This window comes from Manis pentadactyla, chromosome 1 (genome assembly GCF_030020395.1).
Source record: "Manis pentadactyla isolate mManPen7 chromosome 1, mManPen7.hap1, whole genome shotgun sequence".
Taxonomy (NCBI): Eukaryota; Metazoa; Chordata; class Mammalia; order Pholidota; family Manidae; genus Manis; species Manis pentadactyla.
This window is the reverse complement of record NC_080019.1, coordinates 235806659-235834279: the sequence shown is the minus strand read 5'-3', so window position 1 is coordinate 235834279 and position 27621 is coordinate 235806659. Positions and strand designations below refer to the sequence as shown.

Sequence of the window (27621 nt, the reverse complement as noted above, 5' to 3'; positions counted from 1 at the left end):
GAACCCACTGGGGGTGACTCTGCTGTGGCTAAAGGCAGACAGGGTTAAGAACAAAAACAAAACCTACAAGTGAGTTCAAAGGTACCAGGGCTTCCCACCACCATGCGTGCCCCCAGCTTACAGCCCACCCCATGAGGCCTTCTGCCCATCTTCAGGGTGAGCTCAGATCAGACTCGCCTCTCCTTTCTTCATTTCAAAGGAAAAGGAAAGGAATTAAATGGGCTTAGAAAACAGGAATAGAGATGTGAGACAGATGAATGGATAAACAAAATGTGGTGTATACACACAGTGGAACATCACTCAGCCTGCAAGTGGAAGGAAATTCTGACACAATGTGTTAACACGGATGAACCCTGAGGACATCACGTTAAATGAAATGAGACAGGCACAGGAGGACAGATACTGCACGTCCCCTTATGTGAGGCATCCAGAGCAGTCAGGTTCAGAGGCAGACCGCGGACGGTGGCTGCCAGGGACTGGGGGATGCGGAGAGTGGGAATTATTGTTTAATGGCTATGGCGCTGCAGTTATGCAGGATGAGGAAGTTCTGGAAATCAGGTGGACAACGTGAACATACTTAATACTACCTAAAAATGGTTGAGATGGTGAATTTTGTTATCTGTATTTTACCATAATCTACCAAAAAAAAAAAAAGGTGAATTCCTCTATTTGATGAGCCAACCACTTTGCACACCAGCTCTGGCATGATTAACACTGACAGACCAAGTCTCTATTTTTTCTCTTGAACAAGACTTCTCTGTCCAGCAATAGGAGGATGGTTCACGGGTCATAATACTTGAGTCTGCTTGAAATAAGTGCTTCAAAAAAACTGACACCTAATTCCAAAGTTTTCTCTAATTTACAAATTAAAACTCCTGTAAGTTATTCACATAGTATCTTGGGTGGAGAGATGTATCTTCATTTCTAACACAAAGCACTGTGCAGACCTGGCAACCCACACTGCACCAAACAGCAGCTAGGAACCTTCACATGAAGGAAAGGACCTGTGATTTTCAGCATCGCCAACCCAAGTCCATCAGTTCTACAGGGCTCCTTCCCTTCTGAGGCTCAGTGACACTTTTCTTTGAACATGTCATTCTCAGGCACTACAGTACAAATGCAGGAAACTTAACCGATATTTTCAATGCAGTTCACTATTGCCCTTAAAACTGGATGAGTCCAAGGGCATCATACTAAAAACCACACAGGGGTTTTGAAATAAGGATTTAGCCTCCACATGTTTCTTCCACAGAGAGGCAAATAAAGGGTGAAAATGAGAGCCTGGCTTGTCTAAGCGCAGAGATTCCATCTGAAGTCACCAGGGGCTTGGGTGGAAATGAGAGGTGCTCTACAGACATCAGCAAGGAAACGCTCTATCCACCCTGCCCACCTCCAGCAGCCCCTTACAGGCCACGCCCATGACCCCAGGTGAAAGGAAGGCGGCTGAGAACCCGGGGACCAAGGGGCGACCCTCGTTTGCCAGAGAGAGGTCATTTCTGTACTGTCAGTGTTCCAGGACCTGAACTTCTCAGGCACACAGCAAATGATAGCAAATGTTTCAAGCCAAAGCGAGACTGCATCAAACTGAGGACATGGAAGGAATGCATGCCCTTAGCTGAAGGTCACGAAAGATGATGTCAGAGGGCCTCTGCAGATCTAGGATTCTCATCTCTATTACTACTGAAAGCCCTAAGAGCTCGCCTTTCCAAAAGAATGAGGAGAAATGAGAAGTGCAGGCGTAAGGCGGGGATCCCTGGGGGCTTTCCGGTATGAAGCCACCACCCAAACCTCCGTGAGGAAACAAAGCCATGACATCGTTTACTATGCCACTTAGACCTCCCTGAAGCGCAGGCTGAGCTGAAGCCCTGCTCGATTTTAAAAACACCCACGTTAGGTTAGATACTTGGATTATGTCTCATTGTACTGTCTGCCTTCCTGCTGCCCTGATTTTGGGCACAGGTGACAGATCACCTCTGTCCTGCTTGCAAAGGAGTCTAAACCCAGGTGAAACAAAACCCGGCAAAGGCCAACTGTCAGATCTATTCATCTACAGGTCCAAGTCAAGCTCAGTATATCATACATCACTTCTCCAAACACCTCTCACTGGGGGCTAATTGTGATCATAACCCCACTAAGCGCCCACTTCCTGCACACTACTTTCATGACAAACATCGTCATCACAGGAACGACTGATAAATGCAGACAAGCCTATGATTCGTTACACTGAAAACGGAGCAGAGAATTCTGGTTCCCAAGTTTCAGATGCCAGATGCAATTTCAAAATGCTATTGCATTTCTTTCCAATCCACACACTGATCTAAAATACGAAATCTCTAGCAGAACTAATTTGCAAATAAAAGAGAGAGTCAAAAATACTAGAAGTATACTCTTGTTAGAAGCAGTTACTTTAGGGAAAAAAAGCAGCCTATCTTCTCCCTGAGGGTCTTCCAACAACTTCTGCTTTACGTGCAAATCAAGACACTTGTTTCTATTCCCTCACTGTAGGAAAAGCAGGCTCACAATGTAAACAGGACCTCAGGCCACTGCGTAAGTGGGTGTGTCAGTTAGAAAAACCACGGCATACTGCACCTGCAAAGAGTCCAGAGTTATCTATGGGGCCAGGAAACACATTGTGTTCACCCACGCTGTATATGTCCCAGCTGTCGAAGCCCACATATTTCTTCCATTGCTTGAACCACCGGCTGTCAATAAGATACCTACAGACACACAAAAATTTATTATACCACAAAAGCTGAGGTCGTAAGTTTCTGCAGTTTTTCCACTTGGGGGAACACCCAATTCCCACTGAAAAACACACTCTCCAGCAAAAGCAGGGCCACGCCCCATATGGCACAGATAGCCTGGCCCAGGACAGACATCCATTACATGAAATAGTGTTGAAAGAATGAATAACTAAAAAGTAGGAAATGACCGGCTTCAAAACACTGATTTTAATGAGGTCTTTCTATGAGTAAAATCTTGTTTGCTAGAGACCAAGGCAGTAACTTCATAATGATCTTACAGAGATCCTTAACTAGATAGATAATTTCATTACATTGCCTTGCTTGATGTGAAGAGCATTAAACTAATTTTCTTTCTGAAACTGGGTTAACACCTTACACCTTCAGTTTTAATTTGAGGGCCAAAGGAGGAATAAAAAAATACGTGTGTATGTGTATATGTTTCTGTGTGTTCTACATACACACACCCTGGTATCTAGGTATGCTTTTCTTGTCAAAAAGCATTACATCTATTATATTTAAAAGTTTCACTACACTATTTTTACAATTAAGACAGAAGGGATATAGGGAATATAGCCAATAAGACTGTAGTATATTTGTATGTTGACAGATGGTAAGAACATTTATTGGAGTGAGCATTAAATAATGAAGGTAACTGCTGAATCACTGTGTTGTACACCTGAAACCAACGTGATACTGTATATCAACTATATTTCAGCAAGAAAAAGGAGGGGAAACCTTTTTCTTTTCGCAGGGGGGACAAAGTTTATTGGTGAATTTTTCAAATTTTATCTCAAACATCAGAGGAGATCAGGCAGTTTCCCAGAGGCCACAAGGATTCCTAAATACACCCAACTCCCTAAAATACTCTTTTCCCTCCAAACCCCTTGAACGATACCCTCCAAACATTTTTAGTGTGTGACTGTAGGCAATCTCAAACTTGCTCTGGTTCTGCTGAGTATTCGTTACATACCACCCGTATGTAGGGTCACTTTCAAAGGCCCCTCTGCGTGCTGGCCATTCAGGGCCTGGCTTAGCTCTATAACACTAAAAAACCCTACGCGAATTCCTCCTAACCCCAATGTCTCTCTTCCCTGCTCATTTCTCTGTCGCTGTAGGGGGCAATACCAAGTGCCAACACCACCACGGTTTACTGAACAGGGATGCTCAATCATATTCAAGGCAAGCCAAGGCCTAGGGTTCTTCTCCCACACGGTATCACCCAGGAATCTCTTCATTCATGGAAGTACTGTCCCTTCTACTAAACAATTTGAGAAACTTCTTGTCTCAGACTTGCCCTTCTAAATCCTGGACTTAAAATTTTCTTATCTAGACTCTGGGCTATCCTCTCCCACTCCGAAATGCTGCTGTCGCAAGTATTTTTGACATCGGCTACCAAAATAACCTGGGCCTTTCGGACATTTGTTCTGCTTCTGACCTTGACATCTGTTTGGCAGTTTACAAGTTACAAAGTGTCTACTTCTGATCTTCGCCTCAACCCACAGGGCGGGGGACCGAGTGGCAAATACTGCTACCCGGGTTTTAACAGCAAGAAACCGAGGTCTGCGAGGAGCGCACGCTTCGCTCAAGGTCACAGAGAGCGAGTCCTCGAAGGTGAAGAAAGGGCTGTCCGCACAAGGTTCCCGTGAGCGCTCCCCTCCTCCGGGTCCGGCGGTCCCCGCCCCCGCCGGCTTCCCCCGGGACTCGGAGTAGGCCGCGACGACCCTCAGCTCCGCCCGCCTCCCCGGAGGGGTTCCTGAGGCCTCCCCTCTGGAGGGCAGGGGGCAGGCGGCCCGTCAGGCGCAGGACCGTCGCCCCGGCCCAGGCCCTGCCCCAGCCGAGGGGGCACCGGCCCGACGGCCAGAGCCCGGGCCCGGCCCCGCGCAGCCGGAGGGAGGGCCCGGCGCTCACCACTGCGCCCCTCGCTGGAGCGTGGTCCTCATTAGGGCTCCGAGCTCGGATTTCTGGGTCCCCGCATCCGGCCGCTCAGGGCAGCCTCCGCCTTCCGCCATCTCTTCCGCGGACCCGGCCCAGCCGGCCCGGACATCCGCCTCGCGCACGGCGTGCCGTGGCCGCGCACGCACGCACACACGCACGCACGCACGTGCCGCGACCTTCTCTCCCCGCCCCACCTTCGGCCCTCTTCCGCGCGTGCGCAGGAGGAGAGGATGGGACGGCAGGGGGACGGCAGGGGGACGGTGCGGTGCACTTCTGAAGCCTGGAAGTGCTCCGCTCCGCCGAGAGCTTGGAAAGGGCCGGGTATCGGACTACACGCCCAGAGCCCGGCCCCCCTTCCACTCGACCCTGCGGGGAAGGAGCGGAGCCCGGGGGGAGGCCGCCCCTGGCCCGTCCCACCGAGCAGATGATCCGGCCGCGCGGCCCCGCAGCCCCGCAGGCTGCCGAGCGCGGTCGGGCGGGGACTCGAAGGGACAGGCCGCGAGGCTCTCCGGGCAAGATAACAGGACCCAGGAGAGGAGAAGGCCCCTGAGCAGGCCACCGCCGCCGCCCCGCGCCAGACGGGCCGCGGGAGGCGCGTAGCAGGCGAGGGCGAGGGCTTCCTTCCCCCGTGGGCGCCCAGAGGTCCCGCCGGAGCCGGTGGCGCGGGCGCCTTGGGGGAGGGGCGGCTCCAGGGACGCTGTGGGAGGTGCTTTAACAGGTGTACTGCTTCGGTGCTGGGCTTTGGCCCCTGGAAATTAATTTGTACCCTGGGACATCCGTCGCCCGCCATCTGGTAGCAGGCCTCTTGGCAGCAGCGCAGAGGGCCAAGGGACGTAGATTTGGATTTGAAACTGCCCTGAATAACCACGTAGCAATTAATCCCTTGCAGGTAAGAGTTATGACCACCTGACAGTTCTACGTCTTGGGGAGCCAACACCGACCACCCGAGTGCCCTTCCTTCTGTGAAAGTTCTTTGAAGTTGTTAAGAATATTCTCAAAAGACAAGCATTACCTTTAGTACTGTTACTTGGGGGAAAAGAAGGTTGGTTTACTGACTTTACATCAGAACCTACATTAGAGGGTGTCTGTTTCCCTCCTTTTCTTAGCAATTTCTCCTATGCCATTTATGGCATGGGTCAGAGTCCTAAAGAAGTAGATCAAGTCCTCAACAGCACTAGAAATCTAATTATAAAAATGAAAACTTTGGAAAACCTCAAGTCAAGATCTCCAAAGTGCTACTCATGGCTGTTAAAACAGTGCACTAATTATGCATAGTGAAGAGTTTATACTAAGATTACAAAAGTGCTACTAGTTAATATGCAAGAAATAAAGTGAAAGTTCATGGTCAGTGGATCATTATTTCCAAAGTTTTAAGACTTTTCCAGTAGGTTTGATTTAAATGTTACACATTGAGAACTAGAAGAAGCGACTGCATCTGTCTGTGTGTCCCTGCTATTGTGGGAGTGACTGCAGATTTGGGAGGAATAGAGTGATACAGCTCTGACTTTCCCTGGCCCCAGGGCTGTGTTCCCCTTGGGCCATTTGCCCCAGGGAGAGGTGTAGGCCTAATAGGACACTCACTTGGCCCCATGACTGAACCTCAGGACTGAACAACCCACCCGCTGCCATCGGAGCACGAATCACAAGAGCAGGGGACAGGCCTGGCTGACCAGTCACATGCTGCTTCATTGCAGAGCTGATGCCCTAATGAAGGGTTTGTAATGTCTCGGTGTGTGACCTTTAAGCATTATTTGTCTTCAAATCTTAAAGTTTCCCTGGCTGTTACTATGGCTTGATCCACACCTACCTGAAGTTGGCCTTCCCGTGTCACCCCTGGTCTTCACTTGGCCTGTGGTCACAGAGCACACGAGGTGGTATTCACAAATTCCAGGCACTTTTTGATTAAAGGTGCTTCGGCATTGGGAGAAAGTGTGTCTTTCTTGCCTGCCCTTTACTCTTCCCAGGAGACTGGAAAAAATAAAAGACTATAGAAAGTTCATTTTAGGAGAATTAAAGATCTTATTAGCAACATAGCCTCAGTTGCAGTAGGATTAGGTTCCTGGGGAAGGTAACAGGCAAAATCCTGAAGGAGTCTCACAGAGAGGAAGTGGGATCGCCTTGCCTGCATGGGAAGCATGTGCTGTTGGACAGATTCTGTTCTGGTTATACCATTGTTGGTGACCAGCCCTGATTGGGTAGTGGGGAGGGGGCCACAGGCGTGGGCAGTTTCGTCTGTTCCTTTGATTCTATTGCCATCAATGTCTTAACCATAAAGAAATACTTAGATGTTAATTGTGTGTGGTGTTTGCCTTTTGCACAGAGCAAATTCTCAGTAGGCATTTCTTGGATGAATGAATTATCTAGATAACAGTCATATTTTCATCTGACTAATATCTATTCTGCGCTCACAGTCCCTCTGCAGGGGTTCACAGCCAGTGTGCTTGGGGAAGATGTTTTCACAGGTGATCACAGCATTGAGTGTCGTTTGAGCAAAGTGCTCCACGAACATGGAGCATGATTCTGTCGACACTGTTGGAAAGGAAACTAAAGCAACTGGTACAAGGAGCTGAGCAGGCTTACCACTACCCCCGCCCTTGGCGGGTGGGTGAGTCTGCAAGGGATGCCAAGGGGACCAGGGCGGCTTTTGGTGAACACACGTGCACAAGCCGAGGAAACAGGGTGCCCTCCACCTGTCTCCCTCTGGAGCTGGGTGGCCAGGAGGGCTGTTGGACACAACCAAGGCCACAACCCTGGATGCTGCTCTGACTCCCAAGTATTTGGGTTCAGGGACCTGTTTTGTGCCCTCCTACTGAGGCCTCTGAGGCCACAAGTACGCGGGACCTGGGGTGGGGTCCTGGGCGTGGGGGTTCTGTTTGCAGCACACGCGATGGAAAGGCTGCGCATTCCAGCACCTCATGTCAGTCTCAGGGCTTCTGGACGCAGCTGACAGAACCCACCAGCAAGTGCCCTACCTAGGCGGAGATCTTTTGTGGTCTTTTATTTAAGTAAAGTTGATATACAACATTATATTGGTTTCACCTGGTGATGTTTTTGTTTTCCCACCTGACACACCTGGAGTTGAATTCTTGGTGTGGGGGAGTCAAAGATGAAAGATGCTGGGGCTCAGAAGTTGCCTCTCTGTCCCCCCAGAGCCAGGGCACATGACACCCCACCTTGGACAAGAACTGCTCTTCTTTGTGCTCTCACATCTAGTCCAACACTGCCCGACGCAGGGCATGCGTCTAGTAACCTGTGTTAACAGCTTGAGCTGGGCTTTCCTTTATTGCCCACCCAGGTATGCCTCGCCTTTGTATGCAGCAGCATGGTCTTCCAGCCTATTTGGTGATCATAAGGAAAAAAACTTGTCAAATTTAGAGTACTCTGATGGGGGTCGCTGCCCAGTGTTTAAAAATCCGTGCTGTACTCTCTTGGGGAAATCAGCAGGCAGTTGTTACTTAGCGTTATCTAAAAGTTAGAAATGGTAAGATTTATTATTAGGCTGATCAGACCAGCAATGCTTCTCTGAAAATAAGTTTGCTTTAAATGTTTGAGGAACTATATAGAGACCAAAGAAGGAAGTCATCTGATAAAGGGCCAATTGTGCAAGTGCCACACTGAATTTTAGCAGATTTTTTTCCCACAGCTTTGGTGAGGTTTAAAATGTACATCAAGACAATATGATATACATACATCTAATTTTAATAGATTTAGTGTTTAAAACAAAATTAAGCCAAACAAAAGGGGGAAAAAAACGGTATTCCTGGAAAAACTGCTAAAATGGAAGCCTCTGTACGTAGTTGAGCAGCAGTTGAGTCCCCATTGCTTCCTTGGAAGCCCCTCTACCACCAAAGGCTGGGACCTCAGGCAGGCTCCCTGGGGTTCCTGCGCCAGTACCCTGCCTTTGAGCTGCTGATTCACGGTGGGGTGGGGTGGGGCGGGGAAGGTGCAGATCGGAATCAGTAGCAGTTACCAGGTGGAATGAAGAGTGCGTCTGGGCGTGTCCTGTATGTGCACATGGGGAAGCCCTGTCCTGGGGAGGATGGAGCGTTAACTGGCTTTATTCAGTCTTCCTGAAGCAGAGGGTCAGAAAGGACGCTGGGTTAAGGAGGCAGGCTGCTTGAAGTCTGAGGAGTGTCCTCCAGCCAGGCTGGGCCGCACTGAGCGCTCAGAATTTGTTCCCAAGGCATAAACTGAGCATAACAAAGAGTGGGTGAGGAGGCATGAGTCACCAGGCAGAAGAGGTTGGAGTCGTCCGGAAGCCCTGGGTTCCCATCCTGGAACCTAACCAGTGGGTGTGGCAGGGGCTGCACTGACCCTTTACAGGAAAAGGGGACAGCTGGGGCAGGAAGCCTCTCGTGGGACTGGCTGATAGGTCACCGAGTAGGACCCTACGTCCCCACTCTCCCAATCAGTGGAGGTTTTAGCTAGCACCTAGGTGGTCCTGGGCACTTGTGTAGCTGCCAGAGTGGGCCTGGCTGTGCCTTGCACTTGGGTATCTGGCTTCAGCTCCAGCTGTGCCTAGGAAACTGATTTCCAGAAGGGCTTGCAGTCCCGGAGCACTTGGCCCACCCAGCTGCCTTCCTTCTGAAACGTCCCGGCCCTCAGCTGCTTGGCTCCGCCCTGGTTCCTCCCCGCGGTGGGCCTGCCAGGGCCTGAAAGGGTTGGGAAGCGTGGGCCCCAGGCCCAGGCCCCCTGGGCTTTTTCTCGCCACTTCCCCAGGTGACCTCAAACTCTCCAGTGGCTGCTCCTGTCCCCTTGGCTACACCTCTGTCTTCAATCCATAGTCTTTTCCATCTCGTAACTACCTGTCCCAGGGATCTCCGTGTGGATCTCACGCGACATGTCTGAATCTGCACACACGCCTTTCCCCCCAAACCTCCACCTCACGCGATGTGCAACTCAGCGAGATACCACCTGAGGCCCTCACACTGTCCTCCATCAGCTCACTTCTTGGCCAACTCATTGCTTGACCTCTTTTCAGCTCTGCTGCCGTGTCCTTCAGGAGGCAAGTAGGCCCTCCCTTCTGGGCCAGGCCCTCTGACTGGGAAATGCCCGGTACTACCTCAGAGCCAACCGTGCTCAGTAATTATAGTGTCTTCCTCTTCCTGCCATCCTGAGGTACCCAGTGGGCACAGGGCTGAACGATGAATGTTGCAGTAGGGTGCAGAGGGCTCTCACGGAAGGAACGTGGGGCTTCAGGGTGGCAGTCGGCCGGTGTGTACCCAGATATACTGAGATGGGCAATTGCTATTCTCCATCCCAGAAGGCAGATTTGGAGGCTACAAATGATGCTCAAAAAGCTCTGGTCCTGTTTTGGGTGGTCAGTTTTTTTTTTTATTGACAAACGTGCTGATGCATGTCACAGGCAAGGCCCTGCAGGCTGATGAGCAGCCCCATCCGTGCACACATGCACTCCAGACTGAGCTGAGAGCAGCAGAGGTGTGCGTGGTCCACAGGGGGACGGATGGCAGGGCCTCGCTCAGGTCTGGGGGCTCAAGCTGAGGTGGAGAGGCCTTGTGGTGTGAGTTCTGGTGCAGAGGGGAACAGAGGGCCCTCCATCCCTCAACGACCTAAGGGCAGACAGAGGGGGAGGCCCAACAAGGATTCCTGTTCAGGACTGGAGAACTGTTCTGACCCAGAAGGGCTAAGCCACCCATTTGAACACACTGGGAGTCCAGACCTCTGGCCTACATACTGTGCCATGGGTGACTGCTGGAGTCACCGGATCCTTGTCTGCCCAAGAAGCTGTGGCCACACCCTGAAGAGTCCCAGTACTGATAGGAAGAGGTTCCACGTCTGTCTCAAAAGATTGACAGCAACGCCCGCAGATGGAGGCCGGGCCGAACCACACCTAAGCTGCAGCAGCTGGCCCCCCTTGCTCCTCCTGGGCCTGACCACGGGATTGCCTAGAGCAGGAGGGCGCGGCCAGCTCAGGGGTCTACTCTTCCCGCGCTGAATCAGCCAGCATCAGAGCAGATACAAGCCTGGGCAGCAATGTGCAAAGATGAAATATTGCATGAGTTTCCGACTGAAAATGGGTCTTACACTTGGAGAGGCCAGACTCTGACTGGGAGTGGGCGCCCACGGAGTTATCTTCCGCGATGGCCATTCACACCCAGCAAATCCTCAGAAAGGGAGAGGCCCACTACTCCTGGGGTCAGCAACCGAGCCACCGGTTTTTCTTTTCGGAGTGGAGACTCTCTTAGAACAGGGCCGGCGGGTGGCAGAGCGGGAAACCCTGGGAGGAGGCGGCCTTCACACACAGTGGAGAGGATTCCCTCTGCAGATACGAGGGTCCAAGCTCAGCAGGCTCGTCTGGGACGAGGGCCGGCGGTGGGGGCTCCAGCTCGGAGCACTGTGCCCACGCGGTTAGAAGAGGTGCCCCCCGCTGCCAGACACCCGACACACACACAGCGTCCTGCGGACACCCACACTTTTATTGGGGAAGCACCCGGGCTTCAGGGCTGGGGGAGGACAGGACCAGCGCCCACCCGGGGATTTTCTTGGACATCAGGCATTCCTCCTTCTGAGTTTAGAGGCAACACCATCATGGCTGAAATCCCGGGGTTGCTGCCGGGCCTGGGGAGGAGCGCCGTGCTAGGCACAGCCGGGAACCGCGGGCAGCAGGGCTTCGATGTCGGGCTCGATGTCGATGGTGGGGAAGCGGCGGCTGTACCTGCGCACAGGCACCCCGTCCGGCCCCACCAGGAACTTCTCAAAGTTCCAGGCGACGTCGCTGCGGCACACGGGCGACCAGGTGATGAGCTTGGGGTCGGTCATGAGCGCCACGGCGTCGTCGCAGGGCGCGGGCAGGGCCTCCCGCAGGAAGGCGAAGAGCGGGTGCGCGCCCGCGCCGTTCACCTCGCACTTCTCGAAGAGCGCGAAGCCGGGCTCGAAGCCGCCGCCGGGGCGCACGTGCTGCAGCGAGCGCAGGATCTCCTCGCCCTGGCCGTTCTCCTGCGGGCGCGCGGGCCGCTGCGTAAGGCGCCGCCCCGCCCCGGCCGCCCCGCGCCCTCCGCCCCGGCCGCCCCGCGCCCCCAGCGCACCTGATGCCCGAACTGGTTGCACGGGAAGCCGAGCACCACCAGGCCCCGGGGCCCGAGGCGCCGCTGCAGCTCGTTCATCTGCGTGTAGTCGCGCACCGTGGTGCCTCAGAGCGACGCCACATTCTCGATGAGCAGCACCTTGCCGCGCAGCGAGCTCAGGCTCACGGGCTCCCCGCCGGCCAGCGGACGCGCCGAGAAGGCGTACACGGAGCGGAGCGCTGCGGCGGCGCACATGGCGGGAGCGGCGGAGGCGAGCGGTATGGGCCGGAAACGCGGACTGCGCGCTGTGGAGGCGGCCGCTTCCGGCCGCCAGCCCTGGCACGGCCCGGCCCGCCCCTTCCGGCCACCCGCGAGGCGGGAGGGCGCGGCTCCGCCGGATGCGGCCACCGCCCAGGCCGCGCGGCGCGGGCACATTCGGTCCCGCCCAGGCGGCGCCCAGGGTTCTCGGCCGGGGGCTGGGCCCGGCCCTCCAGCGTGCGCGCCCTGTCGCTGTCCTGCGGTAAGGGGCGCCCTGGGGTCGCCGGGTGCACGCAGCAGGTGTGACTCGCGGTGACGGCGCAGCTGGCGACGGCTGCCCAGGCGAGCTGTCTGCGGTGACGCTCCGTGGTTCCGGGAAAGCCATTCCGGGAGTGGGCAGTGCCGGGCAGCTAGGGCTGGAGCCCCAGCTCATCTCCCTGCACCCCGCGGCCGCCCGGAGCGTGTTCAGGCCTCTAGCACCATTCCCGTCGCGGCAGCAGCAGGCAGGGCCAGGCAGACTTCAGGCCATTCCCTGGGCCCAGTCAACTCCATGGGGAGCTCAGTCTGACACTGCAAGTGGACGGGGAGTAAGGAAATGACCACACGCCGGGGATCCATCCAGAGCCACTGCTGACACTACCCTGCGGTCTCCTAGGTAGGCTGCAGCCCCCCTGCAGGGACCCTCCAGGGCGAGCTGGCCAGTCCACTCTCCCACCCGAGCAGGGAGCAACACAAACGCCAGGATACAGGAGGTTTAGAAAACTGCCTTTATTCTATTAGTAGTTGGAAAAATTCACTGGTACAGAAAAAAGTTCAGTCAGCTGGAGAGGCAGACCCAGCGCCACCCAGGAGACGCACTGGCTCCTCAGGAGGGCGTGAGAAGCGGCGCTGGGGCCACACCGCCTGCTGCACGGCCGGCCAGGGACTCCGCCTTCCGAGTGTCTCCGCGCCTCCGGCGTGAAACCGAGCTCCTGCTTACCTAGCCCGGCCTCGGGCAGGGGGTACGGGGACACAAGGGGCCGAAAACAGGCGACATGGCCATTTGAGAAACTGACCAAACGGGAATTTTAAAAATGAATTTTCCATCTGACTTTATTTTTCAAATACACTTTCTTTTTTAAAAAACCAATACACTTTCTGCAGGGATGACAAAAATCAGTATTAGGAAATCCAATTATACAAAAAATACTACATCTAGTCCGGGGTAGATATATTTATTTTTGGTAGCGTACACTGAGTGGCACTAATTACACAGTAACTCTAAGGTAACCAACACAACACCATGGAACTGTGAGTGCCACAGCGGCACGGCATGGACATGACGCGGCCTGTCAGCGGGTTCAGCACCGGCTGCCCCCTGCGGAGCTGTGCCGGTGAGGTCTGGAGAGCTCTGGGGCAGTGCCACCAGAGAACCCTGCCGCCGGCGGGACAGGCAGCACGTGTTAGTTCTAAGTAGTTAGAGCCTGATTCACAAACGTGACCAGCTGTCTCTCTAGAAAGAAGCAAGAAGTTAAGAAGTTCCTTGAATTAGCGCCTATGTGTCAGGTGGGAGTGCGGAGGGGGGCGGGCAGAGCTGTGTCACAAGGACCCCAGCGGGTCGGGTGGGCTGGACATCATTAATAATCATGGTTGGCTTCTAAATACTGGTAGCAAGATGACTTCTGATTTGTAATCTTAGGTAAATTATAGATAAATGAAAAAGGCCAGTAATCATACACTAAGATTAATAAACAGCACTTCAAAATTAACCGCATGAGGGCTGTGTGCAGCAGGGTTTCACAAGACAAGGCACCCAGATTTCTTCTTCCCACGTCTGGCTTGCAGAGCAGCTCTCGTGGCCATTTCAAAAACCTCCCTCACTCCATCTTTGGTCTTTGCGGAGCACTCCATGTACCCAAAGGCGCCGATCCTGTTTGCCATGTCTCTGCCTTCTTCCGGTTTTACTGGCTCCTGGCCAAGAGAAAAGGTGCTTTAGGTGACGGTGTGAGATACACAGAGAAAGTGGATGTAGAGTATTCAAACGCAGCTCAGGGACCTCTTTTAAAGCTGCCAAACTCCCAGGTTTGAGCTCTCTTATGAAACAACTCCACCCCGGCATAAAATTCCTGTCAAACTCGCCCTCCTTAGGCGAGTGGCCGAGGAGCCGCGGGGTCTCCCTGCGGCAGTCGGCTTCACAGAGGACTGCATGCTGTGGAGGGAAACAGGTCTGACCCCGACCTTCAGAGCAACGGGCTGGAGACCCCAGGGCACGCCCACAGCACGGAAGCCCTGCCCCTGGGCCTGTGGCTCCTCAGAAGCCAAGAGGACACCTCCACCACCACTGACCAAGGCATCAGGGCTCTGCACACTCCCCGCCCTCAGGACGTCCTGGTCCTTCCATTGCCACCTGTTCACCTTTAGCCTCACACAGGCCAAGGAGTGAGAGGGAACTCGAGAGGAGAGGGAAATGGAGAGCCTGGTGAAGCTCCTGCACGGGGGGCACCCTCTGCTGCGAGGCCCCTTCTTGGGCAGGCAATCCTTGGGGGCACAGCACCACCCCCGGGAAAAGTGCTTGGGCAGTCGAGGACCCCAGGCCCCAGCCAGCGATGGCCAGAGGGTCAGAAAGCCTCCTGGACTCGCTGAAGAAGCCTGGACTGTGACGGCCTCTGCTGGGCTCCCGACACTTCCGACCTGGGGCCCGGGGTCAGCAGCACTACAGAGAGACAGGGCCCTGCCCCACACATGCCTGTTTCATCTTGGCCAGCTCCCGCCTGGTGTGCTCATCATTCCGAAGATCCTTCTTATTCCCAACCAGGATGATGGGCACGTTGGGGCAGAAATGCTTGACTTCCGGAGTCCATTTTTCTGGGATGTTTTCTGAAAGAAGCAAAATGCACATAAGGTGGGGATACACACAATTCCATCTTGAAGAATTTCCAAGAACCCTAGCGTAGAAAGATTACTTCAGAAGTATGCTGGGCAATTAATAGAATCTTACCAACTTAAAAAACAGAGAAAAGCAAAATCTAACCCCCTTTCTTTAAACACAGAATCACCAGCTCTCCTAGGTCCCACCAAGGAGGTCAGCAACTCTGGAGGTGCAGCCCAGGTAAAGGCCCTGGAACACAGGGTGGCTGCATACGGTGCAACCTGCCCACGAAGGGGGCCCCCCCCACAGGCCACCCCTGTCACTGCTGGTGGGTGACTCTCACAGATTACTGAAGGGGTCCCCATTCTGGGGCTGAAGGTGGCCCAGGCTCCATACTTGTTTATGGACCCTCAGCATGACCCCCACCCTGTGGGCTACCAGTATTTGAAATGGCTCAAGAGTGACATTTTGGCATCTCACTGTTGGGATTCTGTAAAATGTGGATACCAGCGGTACTTACAACAGGATTACTCTGAGTTAATGTGTACAAAGTACTTAGGATGACAGCCATTTAAATGGTACTGGTTGTAACTGAGAGTGCATTTTGGAAATAGATGGTTCACCCTCTGACTTCAAGACAGATTTCCAAAGGCAGGAGTTACTGAGAATATGGGAAGATTCTCTGTCATTTGGCTGAAAGAGCAGGTCAGACATGTCAGACAGAGAACACCTGGGCTGGAGAGGAAGCCCGTGATGTGGTACTCGCCCCTTCAGCATACACCGGACACTGACCACCCCCTTCTTCCTGTGCAGCAGCTACACAGTAGCTCACGTCACTCAGGTGAAACCTGGAAACTCAGCCTTATTCTGGAACAAAGAAGTTCTCAAAGTAGTGCCATGTCCCACTCTTCAGAGCACACAAAGCCCAGCAGTAGGCTGACACTGGCTTTTCACTTCCTTGGTCAAGACTTTTGAGTTCCCACAACCCATCTTACTGGGGCAAACAACTGGTGGGATTCTCCCCCACTCTCAGGCCAAGACAGCAGAAGTCTTCAACAGCCCCTTGCAAAAACCATGCTAACTCAGTCTGCAGAGGCCCCACCTACGGACCTATCAGGATGGCGATGGCCTCCTGGGAAGGCACAGCAACCCTGGGCCCCACATCAGGCCCAGTCCCTGGGTGTGTCTGTACCTCGAGGAGGGAGGCCGCATTTACCCTCCACCTCTGTTCTCCACCCCAGGGCCCGCCCTCTGCAGAGGGACCAGCAAGAAATAAGCATGACAAGGTAACAGACAGGTCAAAAGCTAAAGAGCTCTTTAAAGACCAGCAGACATGTTCTTAAAAGAGAAAAGTGAGGCTGAAGAGTATTTTGCTCTGAAGGTGTCTGTCCCTATGGAACGACAGCTTAGACGGCGAGGCTGGGCACACAGTGCTCACTCCCAGAGGATTTAGAAAGTCCATGATCTCTGTGTCTGAGAGGAGGGTGTCACATGGCTCCATTTTCTCTGTGGCCACAAGCTCTGCCCCCGCCTCCGGGGCCTCCCATAGCTCCTCACCTGCCAAGGAAGCCAAGCCAGTTTGAAAAACAAAACTAAAACACAACTGTTAAAAATGACCAAAGTGAACCAGGCAGAGAGCCTGCTCTGCCCCAGTCCTGGGAAACACCACACAGTTTCAGTATGGCTCCCAAGTGACCCTGAAAGTGATTAAAAGTCTCGGAGCACTCCCAGAACTGTCAGTAAGTGAGCACAACTGTGACAGAAAATGGCCACAGTCATTGCCCAGAGCAAGCCCACGCCAGCAGCAGGCCCTTGGGGCCTGCCTCTGTTACCAACCTACTGCCTGGTAAAGACAGAGTACCAACGCCCAGCAGACATTTCAACATCTGCGGGCTGTTTCAGGCCTTGGAGCCTTGCTTTGCAGGGTGTGAGAGCAGCATTATTCGTTTTTTTCCTGAAGGAGAGTGGCTTCTGACATGGAGCCAACTGAGCTAATGCAATGGCCAGGATCGTCTCTATTTGCTAAGACATGTAGGAAAGGGCTGAAACAGGGCCTTAAAAATACTACTGAAAATAGCAAAACACCAGTCTAGATATTGGGAAGCAGCAGTCTCAATATGAAGGACTGAGCACAGGTGTGGGCACACACAGCCTTCCCTAAAAGCTTAGTCCAGAAGGATGGCCTTTTGTTTCGTAACCCGTTCACTTCACAAGGTGGACCCAGGGCAGCCATGGAGGCCCAGGTTCCAGGACTCTGGTTACTGGTGAGTCCTTCTCTGAAGTTCCTGTTTACCTTCCAGCCACCTGATGCGCAGAAGGGACTTGAGGACATAGGGCCCTGGGCAGTGACAGTCATGCTCAGGGCTGCTCACCTAAGCTATCAGGGCTGTCGATGGAGAAACACATCAGTATAACGTCGGTGTCCGGGTAGGAGAGGGGCCGCAAGCGATCGTAATCCTCCTGCCCAGCCGTGTCCCACAAAGCCAGCTCCACCTGTGACAGGAAACACACAAGTGCAAGGTTACCCCCTCCACTCTCAGAAACTGGCACCATGGCGGTCAGATGGCAGACTGTCTGAACAGTACAAGAGGGTCTCCTTTTATTAGACTCATGCCTGAAGGTGAAGGTTGTGTTTATATTGTATGAGGGAGCAATTCCTCAAACTGAAAACATGCATAATTCAAAATGTCAAGTCAAAAATAACTCTGTACCCTACAAGAACTATTTAATTTTAAGTAACATTCTACATAGGAAAGAAAGTAGAGATGCGTAAGAAGGGAAATCAAACCACAAGACAAGGAAAAAGCAGACGGAATAACTTTTCCTAATAGGGTCTCATGCAACTGTGCCCTTACTTCATCTCGTCACTCTGCTCTGACTCGGAGACGTAGAGACAAGACTGTCTGTGAGGTGGTGGGTAAAGAAAAGACTCCATGCTGGGGGTCAGGCAAGACCTCAGCTGAGGAAAGGTCTCTGGCTCTGCCTGTACTGCACAAAAAGCTCTGAATGACTGATGAAAGCACCGCATACAGTGGAGGACAAAATGAGGCCCAGCCTCTGGACGTGGGGCCACCCTGTCACCTCTGCTTACAACCAGGGGATTTTTAACATCCTCTGCTCAGGGACCCTTCGGGCTAAGGAGCTCTCCCTCTAAGCTTGGAGTGCTCTTCTAAGTGCCCTCACAGCAGGAATTTCAGAGTTTGGAGATATCATTCCTTCCTTAAAGTTAATGGCTAATTATCTCTTCCACCCTCAACCTCTGCTCCAGGAGGCGCTACTCCCAACCTCCACAAGCGCACTGCACTTCTGTCAACCACACACCCTCAGCCTGGGCTGTGCATCTGTGACACAGTGATGCCCAATCCTCACCCCTGGTCTCCTGTCAGCACGGAAAAGCTCATTCACTCCCTGCCAGGTCCCACGCCTGTGGGCCCTCCACGCCTCACAGGTGTTCAGCTGGGCACACCCAACCCCAACTGTTTCCTTATAAATGGTTCCAAGACGCTGGGCCCATCTCCGGTTGGAAGGAGCCTTTGGGTTACAGCAGGACTCTTCCTGGGCCTGCAGTCACCTAGAATCTTGGACGCCCCCAGGCTGTGTCAGTGCGCACTCTTACACAGCATTCCCGGGCAGCGCCCTCTGCCTTGGGAGCTACTGAATGGTTCTGAGGTGGGCAGCTAGACCACAACAGCATCTCCCAAAGCAAGCACTTTATTTTAGGGTCTCTTCCCTTGGGTGACAGGGCTCTACTATCTTGCTAGGGTCAGACATGTTTAAAGCTGGCAGGGGACGAAGATACTCATAGACCATCCTCAAGGTGTTAAGTCAAGGTCCCTGTATTTCTTAGGGGTAAGATCTTGCTTGTTCCAAGAAACCAGACACAAATGATGCTTCAAAGAAGACAGAGGGCCACTACTGTCCCTAAAACACATGTACTACCACAGGTGGAAGAGACCTTCCCCGACTGATGGTCACAGATGACAGCAACTGACAGCTGCTCTCAGGAAGGATGGTGAGACCAATAGCACACATTCCCTGGGTGTTTAAGACGTGCTATGAAAGTGCCGACCTGCCCCTACTTCTCAGCTGGGCCTTCTGTGCACGCGCAACCACCTACATGAGAAAATGGGGCTGTTATGTGGCAGCAGGCCCCACGACCTCTGTGCTTTCCACCCAGTTTGTCATCACTGTCTACACAAAACCAGTCTTCAAGCAGGTGCAGAGAAACACCTGTATCCAAGCCTCCACGCAGGGAACTGACTGAGGTTGAAATGGCAACACTCTGCACAGATGCAGGGCAGGACCCAGACAAAATTCTCGAGGGTGCAATTTACTGCTTTTCCCCCAATCCATTCTGGAACAGAAAAGTGCCTTACAGCTCCTAACAGCATGAGGGCAAATGCTGTGGCCAACCCTGCAACTGGACAGAACAGCTACAAACTGTAGAGGGGCCTCTGCGTGTGCTGCTGTGCAGCCCCTTCTGTAATGTGCCTGGTGTCTCTGAATGCTTTCACTCACCTCACAGATGCCTGATGTTTAATCCTCTACAAATGAAGGCAGCCCAAAGATGAGGCGGCTTACTCAAGATCACAAAACCATCAGGGACACCTTATGACAAAGGACCCTAAGATGCCGAGCGGCTGGCCTAACGTGCTTTCCACACACAGTGCCACACAGTGAGGCCAGGGAACACAGGGACAGGAGGGACAGCAGGCAAATGAGAAGGGAGAAAGGAGCTGGAATTACGGAAGCCAGTGAGTTAGGAGCGAGCAACGTGACGTGTGTGGCAGAATGCCTGAGGGACTGAGTGTGTTAGAGAAGAACCCCTTGTACTGGGGTTTTCTCTTCAGCTGACCCAGTTGCATAGGTAGGAAGCCAGGTGAGATGCGATTCTGTCACAGAAGGGAGCAGAAGATAAACAATCTGTACGGTGCTCTGATTCCAGAAGAGCTTTGCCCCGGTTTTGCAGGGGGCTTTCAGGACAGACATGGGGAACCACTGTCCTCACCACCAATGATAGTAATTAAAGCAATGGTGGCAGCCTGTTTCTGTTAAAGTCAGAATGCATTTTACAAAATTAAAAGTGAGGATGTTGTCTGAATGCCACACTGCTGCTGGTGGAGGTTATGCTTTTATAAGCATGATCAATATGGACCTCTTGACCTACTAATCTCATACTTTAGCACTTAATGAAATACTATGACAGAATTAAAAATCCATCTATATACAAAGAGGTTAATTTTAGCATTATCCATTTGGCAAAAAAACTGCATTTCAAATATTAATAAAGCTGAAAGGAGCACATGCACTGAGGCTTCCCCATGTGAAACAGACATGGATGTGGGCAAAGTCTAGATGACAGCAATTAAAGATGGATAAAACTGGGCTAAGGTGGCAGGAAGAGAATGGATTTCTCATTCCAACATTTTTTGTTACTGTTATATTGTTTACTGAAGAGAAAAAAAGGCCTTTTTTTTTGCCAAAGGCTCTAGGAATATCCTAGCATGCAAAATAGTACCAGCTGTTAGGGAACCTATACTCACCTGCTTCCCATCCACTTCGATGTCTGCCACATAGTTCTCAAACACGGTGGGCACATACACCTCTGGGAACTGGTCCTTGCTGAAAACGATGAGCAAGCAAGTCTTGCCACAGGCTCCATCACCAACAATCACCAGTTTCTTCCGGATGGCAGCCATTGCTGAAAAACGAGGCAAAGAAGCCTATTAGCACACTCCACTACAAAATGCTGGTATACTTTTCCACTTAACACCAATGTCAAACTAGAAAGCCATAACTAACATTATATGTAATGGCAAGAAGGCCAAAACCTGACCCCCAAGATCAGGAATAAGACAAGGATGCCTACTCTTGCCTCTTCTATCCAAAATGACACTGGACACTAAGGTAAGAAAATGAAATAAAAGATATTCAGATTGGAAAGGGAGAACTAAAACTATCAGCTCAGAGGACACAACCTTATATACAGAAAATCCTAAGGAATACACTGAGAATTATTAAAACTAACAAATTCAGCAAGTTTGTAGGATACAAGATGAGCATACAAAAATCAATTGAATTTTATACATTAGCAATGAACAAACAGAAAATGAAATTAAGAAAACAATTTTGTTTACAATAGCATCAAAAAGAATAAAAACAAATCAATTAAACAAAGGAAGTACAAAACATACCCTAAAAACTACAAAACATTATTTAGAGAAATTAAAGAATATCTAAATAAATGGAGAGGGGGCGGAAGATGGCAGCGTGAGTAGAGCAGCGGAAATCTCCTCCCAAAACAACATATATCTATGAAAATATAACAAAGACAACCCTTCCTAGAATAAAGACCAGAGGACACAGGACAATATCCAGACCACATCCGCACCTGAGAGAACCCAGCGCCTCGCGAAGGGGGTAAGATACAAGCCCCGGCCCCGCGGGAGCCGAGCGCCCCTCCCCCCAGCTCCCGGCGGGAGAAGAGCAGGCAGAGCGGGAGGGAGACGGAGCCCAGGACTGCCGAGCACCCAGCCCCCGCCATCCGGGCCAGAGCGCAGACACAGTGTGTGCCCAGGGGGCCCTGGATGCTAGGGAAACAGGGCAGCAAGAACAGTGAGCGGGCACTGGAGGCCGGGCGCCGGAGGACATAAGAAAAGCGCGCGACCATTTTTTTTTGCTTTTTTGCTGTTTTGTTTTGGCTAGCGTTTTTTGGAAGTCTTAAAGGGATAGGGACCCCAATACTAGGGAAACAGGGCAGAAAGACCGGTGAGCAGAGGCCTGAGGCTGGCACCAGAGAATAAAGAAAAACGAAAGACCACCTTTTTTTTTTTTTTTAAATTAAAAACTTTTTTTTTTTTTAATTAAAAAAATTTTTTTTTCTTTTTTTTTTTTTGGTGGGCGTTGTTTTGTTTTGGCGGGTCACTTAATCCAGAGGTAGGGAATCCGGGATCTCTGGGCACCCTAACCCCTGGGCTGCAGGGAGCAGGGAGGCCCCATACGGAGATAAATAGCCTCCCAGCAGCTCCTGCTCCAACGCGACTCCACCACTTTGGAGTAGCTGCCTGAGCCAGGCCACGCCCACAGCAACAGCGGAGATTAACTCCATAGCAGCCGGGCAGGAAGCAGAAGCTCTGTCTGCGCGCAGCTGCGCAGCACAAGCCACTAGAGGTCGCTGTTCTCCCAGGAGAGGAGGGCCACAAACCAACAAGAAAGGAAGTCCTTCCAGCCGTCACTCGTCCCAGTTCTGCAGACTATTCCTATCACCATGAAAAGGCAAAGCTACAGGCAGACAAAGATCACAGAGACAACACCAGAGAAGGAGACAGACCTAACCAGTCTTCCTGAAAAAGAATTCAAAATAAGAATCATAAACATGCTGACAGAGATGCAGAGAAATACGCAAGAGAAATGGGATGAAGTCCGGAAGGAGATCACAGATGCCAGGAAGGAGATCGCAGAAATGAAACAAACTCTGGAAGGATTTATAAGCAGAATGGATAGGATGCAAGAGGCCATTGATGGAATTGAAATCAGAGAACAGGAACGCATAGAAGCTGACATAGAGAGAGACAAAAGGATCTCCAGGAATGAAACAATATTAAGAGAACTGTGTGACCAATCCAAAAGGAAAAATATCCGTATTATAGGGGTCCCAGAAGAAGAAGAGAGAGGAAAAGAGATGGAAAGTATCTTAGAAGAAATAATTGCTGAAAACTTCCCCACACTGGGGGAGGAAGTAATCGAACAGACCACGGAAATACACAGAACCCCCAACAGAAAGGATCCAAGAAGGGCAACACCAAGACACATAATAATTAAAATGGCAAAGATCAAGGACAAGGAAAGAGTGTTAAAGGCAGCTAGAGAGAAAAAGGTCACCTATAAAGGGAAACCCATCAGGCTAACGTCAGATTTCTCAACAGAAACCCTACAGGCCAGAAGAGAATGGCATGATATATTTAATACAATGAAACAGAATGGCCTTGAACCAAGGATACTGTATCCAGCACGACTATCATTCAAATATGACGGTGGGATTAAACAATTCCCAGACAAACAAAAGCTGAGGGAATTTGCTTCCCACAAACCACCTCTATAGAACATCTTACAGGGACTGCTCTAGATGGGAGCACTCCTAGAAAGAGCACAGCACAAAACACCCAACATATGAAGAATCGAGGAGGAGGAACAAGAAGGGAGAGAAGAAAAGAATCTCCAGATAGTGTATATAACAGCTCAATAAGCGAGCTAAGTTAAGCAGTAAGATACTAAAGAGGCTAACCTTGAACCTTTGGTAACCACGAATTTAAAGCCGGCAATGGCAATAAGTACATATCTTTCAATAGTCACCCTAAATGTTAATGGGTTGAATGCACCAATCAAAAGACACAGAGTAACAGAATGGATAAAAAAGCAAGACCCATCTATATGCTGCTTACAAGAAACTCACCTGAAACCCAAAGACATGTACAGACTAAAAGTCAAGGGATGGAAAAACATATTTCAAGCAAACAACAGTGAGAAGAAAGCAGGGGTTGCAGTACTAATATCAGACAAAATAGACTTCAAAACAAAGAAAGTAACAAGAGATAAAGAAGGACACTACATAATGATAAAGGGCTCAGTCCAACAAGAGGATATAACCATTCTAAATATATATGCACCCAACACAGGAGCACCAGCATATGTGAAACAAATACTAACAGAACTAAAGGGGGATATAGACTGCAATGCATTCATTCTAGGAGACTTCAACACACCACTCACCCCAAAGGATAGATCCACTGGGCAGAAAATAAGTAAGGACACGGAAGCACTGAACAACACAGTAGAGCAGATGGACCTAACAGACATCTATAGAACTCTACATCCAAAAGCAGCGGGATATACATTCTTCTCAAGTGCACATGGAACATTCTCCAGAATAGACCACATACTAGGCCACAAAAAGAGCCTCAGAAAATAACAAAAGATTGAAATCCTACCAACCAACTTTTCAGACCACAAAGGCATAAAACTAGAAATAAACTGTACAAAGAAAGCAAAGAGGCTCACAAACACATGGAGGCTTAACAACACGCTCCTAAATAATCAATGGATCAATGACCAAATCAAAATGGAGATCCAGCAATATATGGAAACAAATGACAACAACAACACTAAGCCCCAACTTCTGTGGGACACAGCAAAAGCAGTCTTAAGAGGAAAGTATATAGCAATCCAAGCATATTTAAAAAAGGAAGAGCAATCCCAAATGAATGGTCTAATGTCACAATTAACGAAATTGGAAAAAGAAGAACAGATGAGGCCTAAGGTCAGCAGAAGGAGGGACATAATAAAGATCAGAAAAGAAATAAATAAAATTGAGAAGAATAAAACAATAGCAAAAATCAATGAAACCAAGAGCTGGTTCTTCGAGAAAATAAACAAAATAGATAAGCCTCTAGCCAGACTTATTAAGAAGAAAAGAGAGTCAACACAAATCAACAGTATCAGAAACGAGAAAGGAAAAATCACGACGGACCCCACGGAAATGCAAAGAATTATTGGAGAATACTATGAAAACCTATATGCTAACAAGCTGGGAAACCTAGGAGAAATGGACAACTTCCTAGAAAAATATAACCTTCCAAGATTGACCCAGGAAGAAACAGAAAATCTAAACAGACCAATTACCAGCAACGAAATTGAAGCGGTAATCAAAAAACTACCAAAGAACAAAACCCCCGGGCCAGATGGATTTACCTCGGAATTTTATCAGACATACAGGGAAGACATAATACCCATTCTCCTTAAAGTTTTCCAAAAAATAGAGGAGATGGGGATACTCCCAAACTCATTCTATGAAGCTAACATCACCCTAATACCAAAACCAGGCAAAGACCCCACCAAAAAAGAAAACTACAGACCAATATCCCTGATGAACGTAGATGCAAAAATACTCAACAAAATATTAGCAAACCGAATTCAAAAATACATCAAAAGGATCATACACCATGACCAAGTGGGATTCATCCCAGGGATGCAAGGATGGTACAACATTCGAAAGTCCATCAACATCATCCACCACATCAACAAAAAGAAAGACAAAAACCACATGATCATCTCCATAGATGCTGAAAAAGCATTTGACAAAGTTCAACATCCATTCATGTTAAAAACTCTCAGCAAAATGGGAATAGAGGGCAAGTACCTCAACATAATAAAGGCCATCTATGATAAACCCACAGCCAACATTATATTGAACAGCGAGAAGCTGAAAGCATTTCCTCTGAGATCGGGAACTAGACAGGGATGCCCACTCTCTCCACTGTTATTTAACATAGTACTGGAGGTCCTAGCCACGGCAATCAGACAAAATAAAGAAATACAAGGAATCCAGATTGGTAAAGAAGAAGTTAAACTGTCACTATTTGCAGATGACATGATACTGTACATAAAAAACCCTAAAGACTCCACCCCAAAACTACTAGAACTGATATCGGAATACAGCAAAGTTGCAGGATACAAAATCAACACACAGAAATCTGTGGCTTTCCTATACACTAACAATGAACCAACAGAAAGAGAAATCAGGAAAACAACTCCATTCACAATTGCATCAAAAAAAATAAAATACCTAGGAATAAACCTAACCAAAGAAGTGAAAGACTTATACTCTGAAAACTACAAGTCACTCTTAAGAGAAATTAAAGGGGACACTAACAGATGGAAACTCATCCCATGCTCGTGGCTAGGAAGAATTAATATCGTCAAAATGGCCATCCTGCCCAAAGCAATATACAGATTTGATGCAATCCCTATGAAACTACCAGCAACATTCTTCAATGAACTGGAACAAATAATTCAAAAATTCATATGGAAACACCAAAGACCCGAATAGCCAAAGCAATCCTGAGAAAGAAGAATAAAGTAGGGGGGATCTCACTCCCCAACTTCAAGCTCTACTATAAAGCCATAGTAATCAAGACAATTTGGTACTGGCACAAGAGCAGAGCCACAGACCAATGGAACAGACTAGACAATCCAGACATTAACCCAGACATATATGGACAATTAATATTTGATAAAGGAGCCATGGACATACAATGGCGAAATGACAGTCTCTTCAACAGGTGGTGCTGGCAAAACTGGACAGCTACATGTAGGAGAATGAAACTGGACCATTGTCTAACCCCATATACAATAGTAAACTCAAAATGGATCAAAGACCTGAATGTAAGCCATGAAACCATTAAACTCTTGGAAGAAAACATAGGCGAAAACCTCTTAGACATAAACATGAGTGACCTCTTCTTGAACATATCTCCCCAGGCAAGGAAAACAACAGCAAAAATGAACAAGTGGGACTATATTAAGCTGAAAAGCTTCTGTACAGCAAAAGACACCACCAATAGAACAAGAAGGACCCCTACAGTATGGGAGAATATATTTGAAAATGACACATCCGATAAAGGCTTGACGTCCAGAATATATAAGGAGCTCACACGCCTCAACAAACAAAAAACAAATAACCCAATTAAAAAATGGGCAGAGGAACTGAACAGACAGTTCTCCAAAAAAGAAATACAGATGGCCAACAGACACATGAAAAGATGCTCCACATCGCTAATTATCAGAGAGATGCAAATTAAAACTACAATGAGGTATCACCTCACACCAGTAAGGATGGCTGCCATCCAAAAGACAAACAACAACAAATGTTGGCGAGGCTGTGGAGAAAGGGGAACCCTCCTACACTGCTGGTGGGAATGTAAGTTGGTTCAACCATTGTGGAAAGCAGTATGGAGGTACATCAAAATGCTCAAAACAGACCTACCATTTGACCCAGGAATTGCACTCCTAGGAATTTACCCTAAGAATGCAGCAATCAAGTATGAGAAAGATCAGTGCACCCCTATGTTTATCGCAGCACTATTTACAGTAGCCAAGAATTGGAAGCAACCTAAATGTCCATCAATAGATGAATGGATAAAGAAGATGTGGTACATATACACAATGGAATACTACTCAGCCATAAGAAAAGGGCAAATCCAATCATTTGCAGCAACATGGATGGAGCTGGAGGGTATTATGCTCAGTGAAACAAGCCAAGCGGAGAAAGAGAAATACCAAATGATTTCACTTATCTGTGGAATATAAGAACAAAGGAAAAACTGAAGGAACAAAACAGCAGCAGAATCACAGAACTCAAGAATGGACTAACAGGTACCAAAGGGAAAGGGACTGGGGAGGATGGGTGGGTAGGGAGGGATAAGGGGGGGAGAAGTATGGGGTATTAAGATTAACTTGCATGGGGGTGTAGGAGAAAAGGGAGGGCTGTACAACACAGAGAAGGCAAGTAGTGATTCTACAACATTTTGCTATGCTGATGGACAGTGACTGTAAAGGGGTTTATAGGGGAGACCTGGTATAGGGGAGAGCCTAGTTAACATAATATTCGTCATGTAAGTGTAGATTAGTGATACCAAAAACAAAGCAAAAAAAAAAAAAAAAGGGCAGTTCCTGTGTGGTAACCTCCAACGAGTTCTACACAAGGGTATAAAGGGCATATAAAAGTGTAGGCAAAGGGTCTGTTTGTGTTTATACAAAGGATCAAAGCCTAATTGGGCTACCCCGAAAATGAACTAAGATACGATATGAAAAAGAACTTCCAACATCTGCACTCTCTGGAAGACTCATGCCAGAAGATGATCATCAAAAAACACCAACAAAGATCCACGCACTGCTACAGCTGTAGATGCACCCATCCCACCAGTTCCTGGACTTGCCATGAGAATGAGGAAGGAGATATCTAAGCTGGCCTGTG

General features: G+C 49.8%; 3 protein-coding genes across 12 annotated transcripts in view; all 3 read right to left on the bottom strand.

Moving 5' to 3' along the window:
* USP4 (ubiquitin specific peptidase 4) overlaps nucleotides 1-4829 on the bottom strand; it is a 51049-nt gene extending 46220 nt beyond the window's left edge. For all 8 annotated transcript variants that reach the window (XR_005023243.2, XM_036878244.2, XM_036878245.2 and 5 more), the window contains exons 1-2: nucleotides 4653-4829; nucleotides 2590-2717 (exon numbers count right to left, since the gene is read on the bottom strand). Coding sequence is in view for 7 of the 8 variants with exons in the window: in XM_036878244.2 (XP_036734139.2) it covers nucleotides 2590-2717; nucleotides 4653-4753 (229 nt within the window). In the remaining variant the exon portion in view is untranslated. The remainder of the gene's footprint in view (nucleotides 1-2589; nucleotides 2718-4652) is intronic.
* Nucleotides 4830-11097: 6268 nt separating this feature from the next.
* On the bottom strand, nucleotides 11098-12154 carry GPX1 (glutathione peroxidase 1). 2 transcript variants are annotated; one of them, XM_057487669.1, is made up of 2 exons: nucleotides 11726-12154; nucleotides 11098-11636 (listed from the first exon to the last, which is right to left on the bottom strand). In XM_057487669.1, exons 1-2 carry the CDS (start codon nucleotides 12137-12139, stop codon nucleotides 11277-11279), a joined length of 774 nt encoding a protein of 257 aa, XP_057343652.1. In that variant the 5' UTR covers nucleotides 12140-12154; the 3' UTR covers nucleotides 11098-11276. The 2 variants fall into 2 exon arrangements, with proteins under 2 accessions (XP_057343652.1, XP_057343655.1); XM_057487672.1 differs by having other exon boundaries at nucleotides 11395-11654; nucleotides 11722-12154.
* Nucleotides 12155-12715: 561 nt separating this feature from the next.
* RHOA (ras homolog family member A) overlaps nucleotides 12716-27621 on the bottom strand; it is a 60105-nt gene continuing 45199 nt past the window's right edge. For both annotated transcript variants that reach the window (XM_036877790.2, XM_036877791.2), the window contains 4 exons: nucleotides 20354-20511; nucleotides 17183-17303; nucleotides 14688-14818; nucleotides 12716-13912 (listed from right to left, as the gene is read on the bottom strand). In XM_036877790.2, the coding sequence (XP_036733685.1) occupies nucleotides 13739-13912; nucleotides 14688-14818; nucleotides 17183-17303; nucleotides 20354-20509 (582 nt within the window). In that variant the 5' untranslated portion in view covers nucleotides 20510-20511 and the 3' untranslated portion in view covers nucleotides 12716-13738. The remainder of the gene's footprint in view (nucleotides 13913-14687; nucleotides 14819-17182; nucleotides 17304-20353; nucleotides 20512-27621) is intronic.